Source organism: Meriones unguiculatus, chromosome 20, assembly GCF_030254825.1.
Source record: "Meriones unguiculatus strain TT.TT164.6M chromosome 20, Bangor_MerUng_6.1, whole genome shotgun sequence".
Taxonomy (NCBI): domain Eukaryota; kingdom Metazoa; phylum Chordata; class Mammalia; order Rodentia; family Muridae; genus Meriones; species Meriones unguiculatus.
In genome coordinates, this window is record NC_083367.1 from 69,286,919 (window position 1) to 69,299,846 (window position 12,928).

Here is a 12,928-nt window from a genome sequence, read left to right on the forward strand (position 1 = left end):
CCCAGAGGACAATTACTTATTGTTGGCTTCTCAATCGTTGGTTTTGTTTTAAGTTTTACATAATTTTATATTATTGCAAGGGGGAAAAGGGGACAAGGAGGGGTCAAAGAGTAGGGGGCAGGTCACAGAACATTCTCCTCTTTGCATTCAGTTGGGCCAGAGGAAAAACATTTGCCAAACACCTGACCTTTAAGGGGCCCACTCCTACCCCTGTGGGCCCAGAAAATAGACTGGCCATTGAGATTCACTCATGGTAGAAGGAACTTGCAAGCATGTGTTAGAGAAGTGACCTGACTAGGACCTAAAAGTACCGCTAGTGCAGGCTGGTCCAGGAGGACGTGCTAGCCTGCCGCAGTTGAAGGAGGTCAGCTGCCCACGCTTTCCTCTCTCTGGTTATTTTCTTGCCGTTTTCAGAGCTCCAGGCGCCCTTGCCATTTCCTCCACAAACCTGCCAGCTGACGACCCTACCACTTTCCCATGGTCAGTGACATCCCGAGAGCCACTGGACACTGGTAGGGTGGCTTTCTAGAAACATTTATTTTCAGTTCAAAGACAACGATAAAGGGTACAACTTGGCAGCAGAGAGCTGGCCTGTGCAAGCCGAGGCCTGGCGTCCCATGCCCGACACAGGTGAGAAAAAGAAAAAAGACGAGAGAGGAAACTCCATAGAGGAAAACCTTAGCTTTCAGGTCACACTCTCGCCATCCCCTAGTCCCCATGAAGTAAACACTCTAAATAGAAGCAGCAGAAATGGTGTTAAGTCTGTAGGAACCGAGAGGAACTCTGCGGCTCCCAGAGGAGGCGCGGGTCCTATTTCCTCCACTGGAAACGGGATCGAGGAAGCGGTCTTTGGCCTGTCTCGGAATTTCTCCAGCATTGCATAACAAGCAGATTTCAAAATTCATTTTCTTCTCCAACTGCAGCAAAAGGGCCAGGAGAGCCTGCAAAACAGGGGTGGGGGGGGGAAGGTCTCAGAGCCAGGTTGCTTCTCCTCTGCTGCTAAACTCTGGCTTCTGTCTCAGTTTTAAAGAAAACCCAAGAGTGCAGAGCCACGCCTGGGATTCTTGTGTGGGGTGTTTCCTGTGTGAGAAATGAGCTGGGGCAGAGACAGGCGGGTGCCCGGAGCTCCCTGGCCGGCAGCCTTGCCTGCCTGGTGTGCTCCAGTGCAGCAACTGTGTCGAAAACTAGTTCAGCACCTGGACAACGAGATCCACAGTCGTCTTCCGGTCTCCACACTGATGCGTGTGTAAGTGCATGTAGACGCATACCCCCCCCCGCCCCCAACCACAGTTAGTGCTGTCCCACAGGCCGCCCCTGTGCTTCCCAAGGCAATCCAGAATGTCCTTGGCTTGTGGGTTTTGCTATATGCAGGGTTCTGGGGCTGTGACAGGTGTTAGAGTAACAGCCTGGCTGCCTTAGATTTGTGCTCCTGTTTATACAGGAGAGAGCACAGGGAGCAAGTTCTAAGACTCCACACGGGGTAATACAGCAAAAAACAGACCCTGGGCCTGGGATGTTGCCTCCTCTCAAAAAACAAAACAAACAAACAAAACACACACACACACATACAGTATGATTTTTGGCAGATCTTGACTTCTCTAATTTTTAAAAATGTCTTCATTTATTTTTGGTAGGGTTTCATCTAACCCAGGCTGGCCTTGAAGTTGCTACATAGTCTCCTCCTGCCTCCCCTCTTGAGCTGTGGGATTAGACATGCACCACACACCCTCTGTAATCTCCTAGAAAGAGAAAAGTGATCAGACTATATCTGAAAAACAATAACTAAAGCAAAACATCCAAGTCCCAGAAGAAAACATGTTCCCACTCCAGGAAAAATGTAAATGCCAGTGTGTAGGCTTTGATCTGAGTTTATCCATGGAGGGATTTATTTGAGAGCCAGGAGAGGTCACTGTGCTGGAGCTGGGGGAGATTCGCCTCCCACAGGTAACTGCACAGTCTGCAGACAGGGCAGAGTCCCCCGGCAGTTTGAAGACAGAAGACAGCGGTAGAGAGGAAGACAGGACTTCAAATACCCCCCAACATCAGAGTCCAAGGGGGAATAAACAGAAACCAGAAACTCAGCAAGTATATATAACAAACGAAAAGAAAACACATCACCTCAAGGGGGCTGTCTGGCCCAGCCCCTGGCTCCTTATTCAGGGGTGCAGCAGCCTCACTGTAATGACCAGTGACCCCCTGGGAGGGAAGGCCGGGTAGAGGGGGTTGCTCTGTGGGCTGGAGATGGTCCCAGCGCAGAAGAATTTCTTGGTTTAGAGGGGAGAAACGGGAGGCACAAGGCCCTGCTCTTGTGCCTGAGGTTTTATGTACAGAGTCTGTATTCCACATTTCTTTCCTCTTTTCGTGGAGTCAATGTGCAGCCCAGGCCTGAGAAGTCTAGTTACAGATGGAAATGAGGGCGGGGCAATAGCTAAGGTAAAAATGTAAAAATTAATTATTATTAGCCAGGCATGGTGGCATACGCCTTTAATCCCGGCACTCCAGAGACAGAAGCAGGAGGGTTGTTTTGTGAGTTTGAGGACAGCCTGACCTACAAATCAAGTTGTAGTATAGCCAGGGCTGTTACAAAGAGAAACTGTCGTGAAAAACGAAACAACAAGAAGAATTAGGATAACTGTATAAGGAGAAAGAACCCTGGAGTTTATCCACTGGGGACAGATTTTATGATATACAGGAATATATGACACACTGCTCACCCCAAGATGTGGGAGACTGCACCGGGGCCCTTGCTCATGCTGTGCAAGTGTTCTACCATTAAGCTACACTCCTAGTCCAAAATCTATATGGAATAGCCTAGTTCAGTCAGTGTACTGTGCCCCAAGGTTCCTCTTACAGGGAAGAAAGAAGGTCAGAGTTGGTACCTAACCTAGATATGGAAGGTTTTGTCCAAACAGTCATTGGATGCCAGAAAGGATTAAGTGGCAAGGGCCGCTATCTTCTTGCATTCCTGCCTGGATGAGGGAAAAGAGTGTGTGCTCCCTGTAGTGGTGGAGCGAAAGAGCATTTCAAAACCCAAATCAGAGCTGGGGCATTACCCTGGGCTCCCCTTTGGTTTGGGAGTTGGGGCTGGCCAGGACCATCCACAGAAAGGAATGTGTGGGGCCACCTGACTTGAGTCATTTCTGACCAGTCATTTCTTTCTATGGGTGCAACTCTAGAAAAGAACCTGCTGGCAAAACAGTGGCGTTTACAGCAGGACCAGAGTCGATCCCAACTCGTGCAAAGCATTGCACAGGATTGAAGGCACCTTGGTTCTTCAGGGAGCTGCTAGACTTTATTTTGCGGATCATCTGGAGACTTGGAAATAGTTGAGGGCTGAGAATGGGAATCCAGAAGGAGAGAGGAGCACACGTCCCGCCCTGTGAAATACATCTTGAAGCAGAGGACTGCGGCACAGGATGGATTTCTCGAGGCCAAAACTTCTCGGAAAGATTTCTATTTAGTGACATCCAGAGGAACGAGTCTCAGCTCAAGCGAACAAGGGCAGAAGCTACAGGGAAGGCTTAGGACAAGGGGCTGGCTGAGCTCATTCACACTTAATCTAGGGGCGGGAGGAAATTAGTCACTCGCGTCCCTAGTGGGCACAGGTGCAGGTCCCCGGAGTATTCCTGGAAGGACAGTGACTCTGCCGCCCTGCAGCCGAGGGTCTGGAAGGATCCACACCCCGTTGCTGGGGCTGTAAATCACGACACCACAAAGTGAGGACCTTTGCGATGCTGGAGCCCTGTCTAAGATGGACCGCTTTTTAATTTATGCAACTCCACAGACCGCTGGATCCTGGCAGAAGCAGTCCTGGACTGCCATCCCGGAGGGTCGCAGGAGAAGGGAAAATGTTTATAGGCGCGAGCTGGCAGGAGCCGAGGAGGGGAATGGTTATTTGTAAAAAGCTTTTATCTGAGGACACCAGATCCCTTTTCAATTGTTCCAGCAGGGTCAAATGATGGGTTTTGAACGACTGCCCAGCAGGCCCAGAATGTATTTAGTCATCTCAGAAAACAGCAGCCTGGGGTAAATGAGAAGCAATACCATTCAAGGAGACGGTGAGGTAAGAGGCCATCCCATCACACCAAAGTTTTTTCACTCTGAGTTGAATATACAAGTACTTATCTTCAGTTATTTTAAAAAACAACCCAGATTTATTCACCAGCTGATACCATCTTTTGGAATGGGCCTAAGTTCATGTGTGGAATGGGGAGTGAGGGCAGTGTCACGCTCTAAGCGGGCTAATCTGGATGAGATCTTGGCTTCTGTAGCCATTAGCTGTGCAGTGTTGACCTCTTTGGGCCTGCGTTGTCACAGCCCTGAAACACGACACCTCACTGGCTGGATCTCTGCACATTAACTGGTGTGGCAGAAGGATACGTGGTAGTTGGTGAGTGAATGAGAATCCATCCAGAAGGAGAGAGGAGCACACACCCCGCCCTGTGAAATACAAACACCTTGAAGCAGAGGACTGAGGCACAGGATGGATTTCATGAGGCCGAAACTATTTAGTGGCATCTTGAATGGGTCCCAGCTCACGCGAACAACGGCAGAAGGGCCGCAGGGAAGGAGTGTTATGCAGTCTGGAAGCAGACTGCCCTCAGCCACCACCTCTCTGTGACCACACGGGGAGACTGATCTCCCTGAAGCCTTCATGGTTCACTAGGACACACCTGCTATGGTGCTGGGACCAGCATTGCCAGGTACTGAGTACAGTATCCGGCATGTCAGAAGACATGAGCCACAGAGTCCTGCTCCATCTTAACTATGTGTTAAGATTCGGTGTGTGTGTCTGTCTGTCCGTCCACAAAAGGGCAGCAGATCCTCTGGAGCTAGAGTTACAAGTGCCTGTGAGCTCTCCAGTGCGGGTGCTGCAAACCAGCACTGGGTCCTCCGCACAGTTGAGGCACCTCTCCAGCCCCTTACTTAGTTCAGGTCTGTGCAGCCCAGGGTGAGCTAGAACTCACTACGTCGTCAAGGTGACCTTGAAATCCTGATCCTGCTGTTTCCACCTCCAAAGTGTTAGGATTAGCGGCTTGAGCCACCATTCCTGGACTGTTTCATCTTCAGCTAAAATCTGGTAGGATGCTTGCCAGGGAACACACAGGGGACGGGTCACAAGAAATTTGTTTAGGTATAGCGAAGGGCACATCTCTGGCAAACCTCAGTCTTAGCTGCAATAATTGAAGCATGACTGGGCTCCTCTTGACCTGCTTGGAGAACAAATGAAAACTGACCAAAAGTCTGAAAAAAATTATTCGTTAGAGATAAGAGACTCATGCACATATTTGTTCTGGAGAAAAATGACTGATAGACCACATAGGATTCTTGACATGGAAAGAAATTCGTTAGGGCAGGGTTCGACTTTTGGTTTAAAAGGAACGAAGCTGTGGTTTTCCCAAGGCCTAGCTGGGCCCTCCAAGACAAGAGCCACAACAACAGACCAAAATAGCACTGCTCTCAAAGGTTAAGTCTGTGGATTCCTGTGATAAGCCACTCATCTGCTGTTATTCTTGGTTTTCTTCTCTAGGGATGAGGAAGATGAAACCCGTGGCTGAGACTTTCAACAGTTCCCACTTGGCAGCAACAAACATGCAGAGGAGCCTGAACCCCGTTCGTCAGTTCAATGAGGCCATTTACGTGGCCTCTTGCCTTTCTCACCAGAGTCTAGATCATATTTGTTTAATTAAAAAAGGAAGAAAACCAAATAAGGAACACCAAAGCGCTTGGGATATGGCTCAATTAGCACTGTGCTTGCTTTGCAAGCGTGAGGTTCTGAGTTCGATCCCTAGAACCTACAGACAAATACTTCCAGGTATAGCAGTATGTGTTTGTAATTCCAGGGCTGGGAGGTAGAGACAGGAGGATCCCTGGGGCTCCCTGGCCACGCAGTCCAGCTTACGTGGCAAGCTGCCATCAGTGGAGACTCCATCTAAAAACCCAGCTCTGGGTAACTCGGGAGGGTGCTCCTGAGGTGGTGCTCTCATTTCCACGAGGATCAGCTCAGCCCCAAACATCAGCTCCCAAACCCCAGAGAACTGTCAGCTATTAGTGCTCAAACCAAAGGAAATGGAAATTTTGCCTCCCACTTAGGGTTCCAACACAGAGGTGTTGAAGGGTATACAGATCAAATAAACCCATCCAAATGCCCGGAACAGGGTTTTGTGCCAAGAAGGTGGAATAGGATAAGGAAGAGCATTGAGAGTTTGCAGGAGACTGGACCATGGGAGCATGGTGAGGACACATTCATATATGGGATGGAAAGGGAGCCCCAAGCTTTACTGCTTCTGCCCGGGGATTCCAGGAAGAACGATTAGAAGTATGGTCATTCTCTTTAGACAGGCAGCCGGGGCAGAAGCCAGTAGGGATTATTTCACCTCTGTAGGACAGAGAGCAACGAGGCCCACGTCCCTCAGCTCTGAGTGGCCTACAAAGCATAGAGAACTCTCCCTTTTTAACCCAAGGGGACCAGGATCCAGAAAGGGTTCTAATATCCCATGTCTCAAGGAAGACCTGTTGTCCATCTCTGTGTCTTTCCAGGAGGAAGAGCCCAACCACAGTCAAGAGCTGAATTGTAGGGGCTGGAGAGATGGCTCAGCGGTTAAGAGCACTGACTGACTGCCCTTCCAGAGGTCCCGAGTTCAATTCTCAGCAACCATATGGTGGCTCATGACCATCTGTAATGGAATCTGATTTCCTCTTCTGGTGTGTGTGAAAACAGAGCATTCATATACATAAAAAAAAAAGAGCTGAATTGTGTTCCCCCAAAGGTATGTGGGAACCCCGGCCCTGGGCACCTGTGAAAGTGTTTGGGTCAGGGTCATTGGCAGAACAGCCAAGTTAAGACGATGTCTAAGGCTTGGTGGTGATGGCGCACACCTTTAATTTTAGCAACTAGAGAGGCAGGCAGATCCCTGAGTTCAAGGTTAGCCTGGTCTACAGAGCGAGTTTTAGGACAGCCAGACCTATGCAGAGAGACCCTGTCTCACTAAACAAAACAAAACTCTGTAGTCTGGGCCTGAATCTAAAATGCTTGGGGTCCTTAGAAGAGAGCAAAGTGAACAGTGTGGTGGTGGATAAGTAAGCCTAGCGCTTGGGAGGGTGAGGCAGGAGGATTATGAGTTCAAGAGCAGCCCAAGCTATTTACTGAGTTCTCATCTCACAGACCCAAACTAAAACCTTTCTGAAAACAACCACCACCAACATACACATACAAACTAAGAAAGAAAAACGGAAACGAGATGAACTCGGGAAGACAGGAGTACAGAGGGGGAGAGCTCAGTGACCAAAGAGGCAAGATTGTAGGGCCAGGACTGTCTGGTGGTGTAGATGCCATGGCATCCCTCGGAGGGAGCAGGACACAGCTCTGGTGCTTTGTATGGCAGCCCCGGGAAGTGAGCCCAAGCTCTCCCCAACACAGCTGTGTGGGAGAAAAGGCAGCCTCTAGCCTCTGTACACTCCAGTCGCGTTCACACTCACGGTCAAACCTCCACCGGATTTAATCCAGGTACACTGAGGGCATGCCCATGCTTGGGAGAGGGACCCAAGTCCCAGGAAGCTATTAGGTATGAACTTGTTGTGACCTAGGAGACAATTTAGTGTTTATAACAAAACAACACAAGACATCGCACCTGACTCGGGTCCAGTGAGTCCCGTTCCGTTAGAACAGGCCTTTGACTTGCTCTGTCTCGGTGTCGAGGTCTATGTCATAAAAGCAGGGCCGAGTGGGCAGTCCTGGCATCGTGCTCATCTGGAAGAGGAAACAAAGCAGTGCACGTGAGCAAGGCGCACCAAGCGGTCAATCACGGAACGGTCCGCTTGACACGAGCCAACCGCGCCGTTCACGGCAGCCCACAGGACGTTATGGACCCGGGCGGCCCTGTCAGTCTGACCCCTGCCTTTACTCTGCAAGGAGATCAAGCACAGAGCACATGTCCCCTCCCCCAACGTGCGGCCCATTCTCCCTCCCCCGTGGTCCCACAGGGCACAGCGGCCACTGGTGACCTTCAGAGCTTCTAGTCTAAGTGCAGTGTGCATACGGAACCTGGAGCCCAGCCTTCTCTGGCCGGGGCTGAGGTTGCCTCCTCCCGAAGCAAGAGCCTGCGGTACAGCCCAAACCCACCGTCTAGACAGCAGCACCTGGCTTTCCCTTCCAGCAGGAACGCCAGTGTCGGTGACAGAGCTGTGCCCTGGGCGTAGAGCTGCCGAGTACGCCGCCTGTTTTGTTCCTTAGTAACCTCTACAAAAGGCATTTTTATTGTTCCCACGTCACATGGCAAGTTACACGTTCGAGGCTCAGGTAACCAGTGCCACATGACTTCTGGACTTTGCTTGTAAGGTTACATGATGCCATTACACCGCCTCAGAGTGGCACTCTGTATTTTACATGGACGACAGCCTGCGTCAGCCGTCTCCCAGCACTGTCTGAGGCTGACATTGCTTTCATCTCACTTGATTTTTTTTTTTTTTTTTGGTGGGTTGCTAGGACCTGGTTTTTTCAAATAGGGTCACCTGTGGCCCAGGCTGACCTTGAACTCCCGATCTTCCTGTGACTGTCTCTCAAGTCTTGAGATCACAGTGCGGGCCACCACGTCCAGCAAGGTGAGAAGATACTAAGTTATAAAGGCAAGTGCTCCCGAGTGTGGCTAGCTGGAGGCAGAGCCTGGTTCTTCAGCTGGTTCACTGTGTCCCTGGTGGCAGAAGGCCCTGGTGTACCACGAGAGCATGTAGGTGCCATATTAACACACTCCTCCCAGGATCTGAGAGGATTCAGGATGCCCTGCTGTGCTCCCGCTTCCAGCGGCATCCATCCCCAGCTACTCTGAGATGAAGCGGTGATGGTGACGGGCTAGCGCTCACTGGCCTGCCTGCCCCACCCCACAGCCGTTCTCATGTCCTCCTCCCCCTCTCTCACTCCTGTCCCTCTGTGTTCGGGGACTCTTCTCCCTCAGCCAGGGCTGTGGAGCAGCGGCAGCTTGGGAGCCTGAGCCTGCGGCAAGTCTTCAGGGGACTCGGGCACACACTTCGTCTCACACGGTACCCGCAGTCTTCTTTGTGTCCCCTTCACCTCGGAAGAGTGTAGTACCTCAGTGCCATCTCTCCTTTCCCTGCTGGCTGGGTGGGGAGCCTCACTGACCACTCTTGTGCCCGGCTGGTCCTGGAGTGTGGCAGTAGGGGCCTGCCGCAGAGCAAGGAGAAGGCACAGCACATGGCTCACTGGTGCAGAGCACTGTCGTTCCCTGCGTAGGGCTACAGCACAGGTGTGTCATGGCGACCAAGATGTCCGAGAGCAGCTGGGGATAGAGGCCTCATCTGTCCCATGCTGCTGGGCAGCCACACTCTGGAGCCCAAACAATGAGCTAAATATAGACTCTGGCACCTGACTTAGTGTCTGGGGACCTGCTGTATTTTAAGCTTACCTTCTTCCTTCCTAGCATGGAGCCGATGCTTTTCCGCTTACTACCGAGTGACTCTACTGAAAGGAGGGAGGCTATGTGTCTTGTGGTCATTCTAATTGTGTCACAATATCGGGACACAAAACGAGCCAAGGTCTCAAGCGTCAGGAAGTGAGAGATGTCTGTCTTCCACTTTCAGCTTCCTTTAAGTGGGAGAGACATGAGTGGAATGGCAGAATTCCCACATTCCTTTCTAACGATGCTGTAATCACTTCTGAGAATCGAGAGTACTGATCTGGGAGAAGGGGCAGCAGACAAGAAACCACAGGCTCTGTAGAGCAAGAGGTTGTGTGCATGCTTCGTGCTGAGGAAGCACCATGCAGAGTCCTGTCACCAGGACTGTACACACGCACACCAAGTTCTCCTCCAGGAAGCAACGGCCAGAGTGCGGCTCTCAGGCTGGATCCCTAAGGCACCACCAGCGACAGAAAAGCGGAGAGCCCCCTGGGAACTGGCCACAGGCCTGGGGTCAGCAGGGCTCTGTGCAATGTGGTCCTCCTCAAAATAAACGAGGAGCGACCCAATCCACATGCTCTTCATGCTACATTAACGGAGTCTTGTGCAAAGGCTGAGTAAAGCTTCCTTCATGATCCCGATTCTAACCACAGCTGAACTCCCACGTTTGTCCTGACCACGAGAAACCGCACTTTCTACAGGCACTGTTTAGAAACACACTTTAGTGCGGGTGGGACGGTGGTGGCAAAGGTGCTGCTAAGCCTGAGGACCTGGCGAATCACAACTGTTTATACTCCAGTTCCAGGGGATCTGATGCCCTCTTCTGGCTTCCACCGACACCAGCATGAATGTGGTACATACATGCAGCCAAAACACACACAACTCATTAAAGAAACCCTACCCCAGCTAACAATTGCTCATGGCGATAAAACAGGCAAAGCCTCAGACACGGCTCAGTTCACAAGCGTGAGGGCAACACACAAGCTGTCTCCTGGGTGCGAGATTACAGGTGTGCACCTCACCAGGTGGCCTCCCGTTTCACATGCCTGATTCTGGAATTTTGTTTTCAGGGAGATTATAAATTCAAATTGGTAATGGGGGGGTACTTTCTAATTAAGGGAAGAGGAGACAAGGAACACTTGCCACAGGCCCATTTTATATATAAGTCCAATGCTTACTCCTTGGAAAAAAAACTGTAGAGAAACAGGAGGGTGTCCCTGCCCGGAGACAGACAGGGAGAAGAAAGTGCTACTTTAGAGTTTCAGTCTTATTCCTTTTCAGATTCAATGTTTGCTTAAGAATGGTGTTGGCAACCAGGTGTGGTGGCGCCCACCTTTGATCCCAGCACTTAGGAGGCAGAGGTAGGTAGATCTCTGAGTTTGAAGCCAGCCTCGTCTACAGAGAGACCCTGTTTCAAAAAGCTCCAAACATCAACCCTCTCCCCCCCAAACAAAAAACCTCTAAAAACTAAAGAGTGGTCTCTTACATTATGGCTAGAACCTTTACAAGAAAGATCAACTTTAGAAAGGAGCCACAGCAGACAGTAGACCTTGTGACTATAAAACATTTCTAAGGCATTATGAGTAGAATAATTACTCGGATCATCCCCGTTACTCTGTTAAGACCAGACATAGATCACTGAGAGCGTTTTGAAGTCTGTAAACAGCTCTGGTTTGCATGACTTCATCAAACAATTACCTACATATTCAGTTAAAATTTCCTGGCCTGGGGATGTTCCTCAGGGGCTGAGGGCTTACCTAGCTAGAGCATACTTGAGGTCCTGGGTCTGAGCCCAAGTCACACACATACACAGCATTTTTTGGGAAGCAAAAGGAATTAGTTATAGCTGGAATGCTGCTTCTCCAGAGGGTTGGCACAAGCCAGGGAAGAGTTCGAAAGCAAGGCCACACTGGCTAAATGGCCCTGCGTCTTCACCATGCTTTGTCCTAGTCATTCCCTAAGAGACACACATACCAGCACGCAGGCGTTAGGCCATTTACACGGGGCTCTTCACACATCCCGATTGCTAGGGAGACTTTTGGCCCTTCACTGTCACCATGACCGGCATTCCAGAACTTCTCTACAGCCCTGATATAGGTAGAGGCTAACAGGCTTTCCTCCATCCCTCTGAAGCTGCAGTCATGTTCAGTGAAGCTGTATCACGTTCCTGGTACCAAATGAGAGGGTCTGAAAGTGCTGTGTTTTAGCTGGATCGGCAGTCTGAGAGCTCAGGACTGCTGGGAAGGGCTTCTGCTTCCTAGGGAGAGGCATGACCCTAGGGCAGTTAGCTCACTGAGCCTTCACTGGTCATTTGTAAAATACAGATGTGACAATGCCTACATTTTGGACTCCACTTTGAAATTAAAATGAGGTAAGAAAAGACTCCAGTTAGGCATTCCACACACAGTACTTATTTCCTGTGTGAACTAAGACATGAGCAGCCTGAGAGCATTTGCCCTCCTGTGCTGGTCTCATGACCTGAAGGATTATTCTGGAACCATATAAAGGTAGGAGAGAAATGACTCATCCTGACCTCTGACCTCCACGTGTGTGCTGTGACATGCATGCTCCTACTCTTTCTTAGTCATAAACACACTTGCACATAACAAATGAAACATGAGACAGCACAGACAGATATAGAAAAAGCAAACCTATTCCATGACTGTTTCTTTTACAGGGATACATAAAGCTTATCAATTTTGAGATATTTCCCTAATGTTTTGTGTGTTATCAGCTGTCTTAAAGGTAAGCAGAGGGGATAGCTCCCAACTCCACAGTGTGTGTTCTTAATAGTGTCCAGTTACCACGGTCAAGTCTGAAGCTCCTGTGTTGACATGGAGACTGCTGCACGCAGGCCTGGCAGAGCTGCCTGGCCGGAATGCCTCTGTCCACCTCTCCACCTTTGTGGGCCTTTTCTGCCATTTGGCATCACACTCATTCTCCAGCCATCTGCAGAGCGCATGCTCTGAGGCTCTCGATGAGCTCCAGGGAAACAACGTGAGTTAATAACAGGGTTCTGAGGAACGCCTCCCTTGAGCATTAACAGATCTTGGCTATCAACTCACCATCCTGTGAAGGGAAGGTAGAGAGGGAGCTGGGAGGAAGGGTGGGGTGATGGACATTGTTTCTGCTAGGAAGTTTACTATTTTTCCTTCCTGCTGCACTGAACTTGGGGCCTCACACAAGCACGGAACCAGGAAGCCATGTCTCTGGGCCAGTTTAACATTTCTCTCTTGTTTTCATCCCCCATCCATCCTCTATGCCACTGCAAGGCTCCTCTGTGGAGATTAAAAGCTGCAAAGTGGACAAACTGAACGGGAGGGTGGAGAGAGGGTCTGCGTTACTGAATCTTCCTTGATGCTGCTCACGGAGCAGGGGTGGGGTGGAAGCCTGCTGGAGAGTAGAGAAGGGGAAGGGTGGGTGGCCTCAGACCATGCCTACCAACTGGAAGCTTGGCTAGCTGAGCCGTGCTGGACGAGAGAGCATCTCTGGCCCATCTTAACTGTCAAAGATGATGG

The 12,928-nt window shown here is 50.3% G+C and overlaps 1 protein-coding gene across 1 annotated transcript in view; it reads right to left on the reverse strand.

Annotated features, from left to right (window-relative positions):
* Positions 1-518: 518 nt before the first annotated feature.
* Mthfd1l (methylenetetrahydrofolate dehydrogenase (NADP+ dependent) 1 like) overlaps positions 519-12,928 on the reverse strand; it is a 167,608-nt gene continuing 155,198 nt past the window's right edge. The window contains exons 27-28 of the mRNA XM_021644473.2: positions 7,632-7,750; positions 519-941 (exon numbers count right to left, since the gene is read on the reverse strand). Of these exons, the coding sequence (XP_021500148.1) occupies positions 7,661-7,750 (90 nt within the window). The 3' untranslated portion in view covers positions 519-941; positions 7,632-7,660. The remainder of the gene's footprint in view (positions 942-7,631; positions 7,751-12,928) is intronic.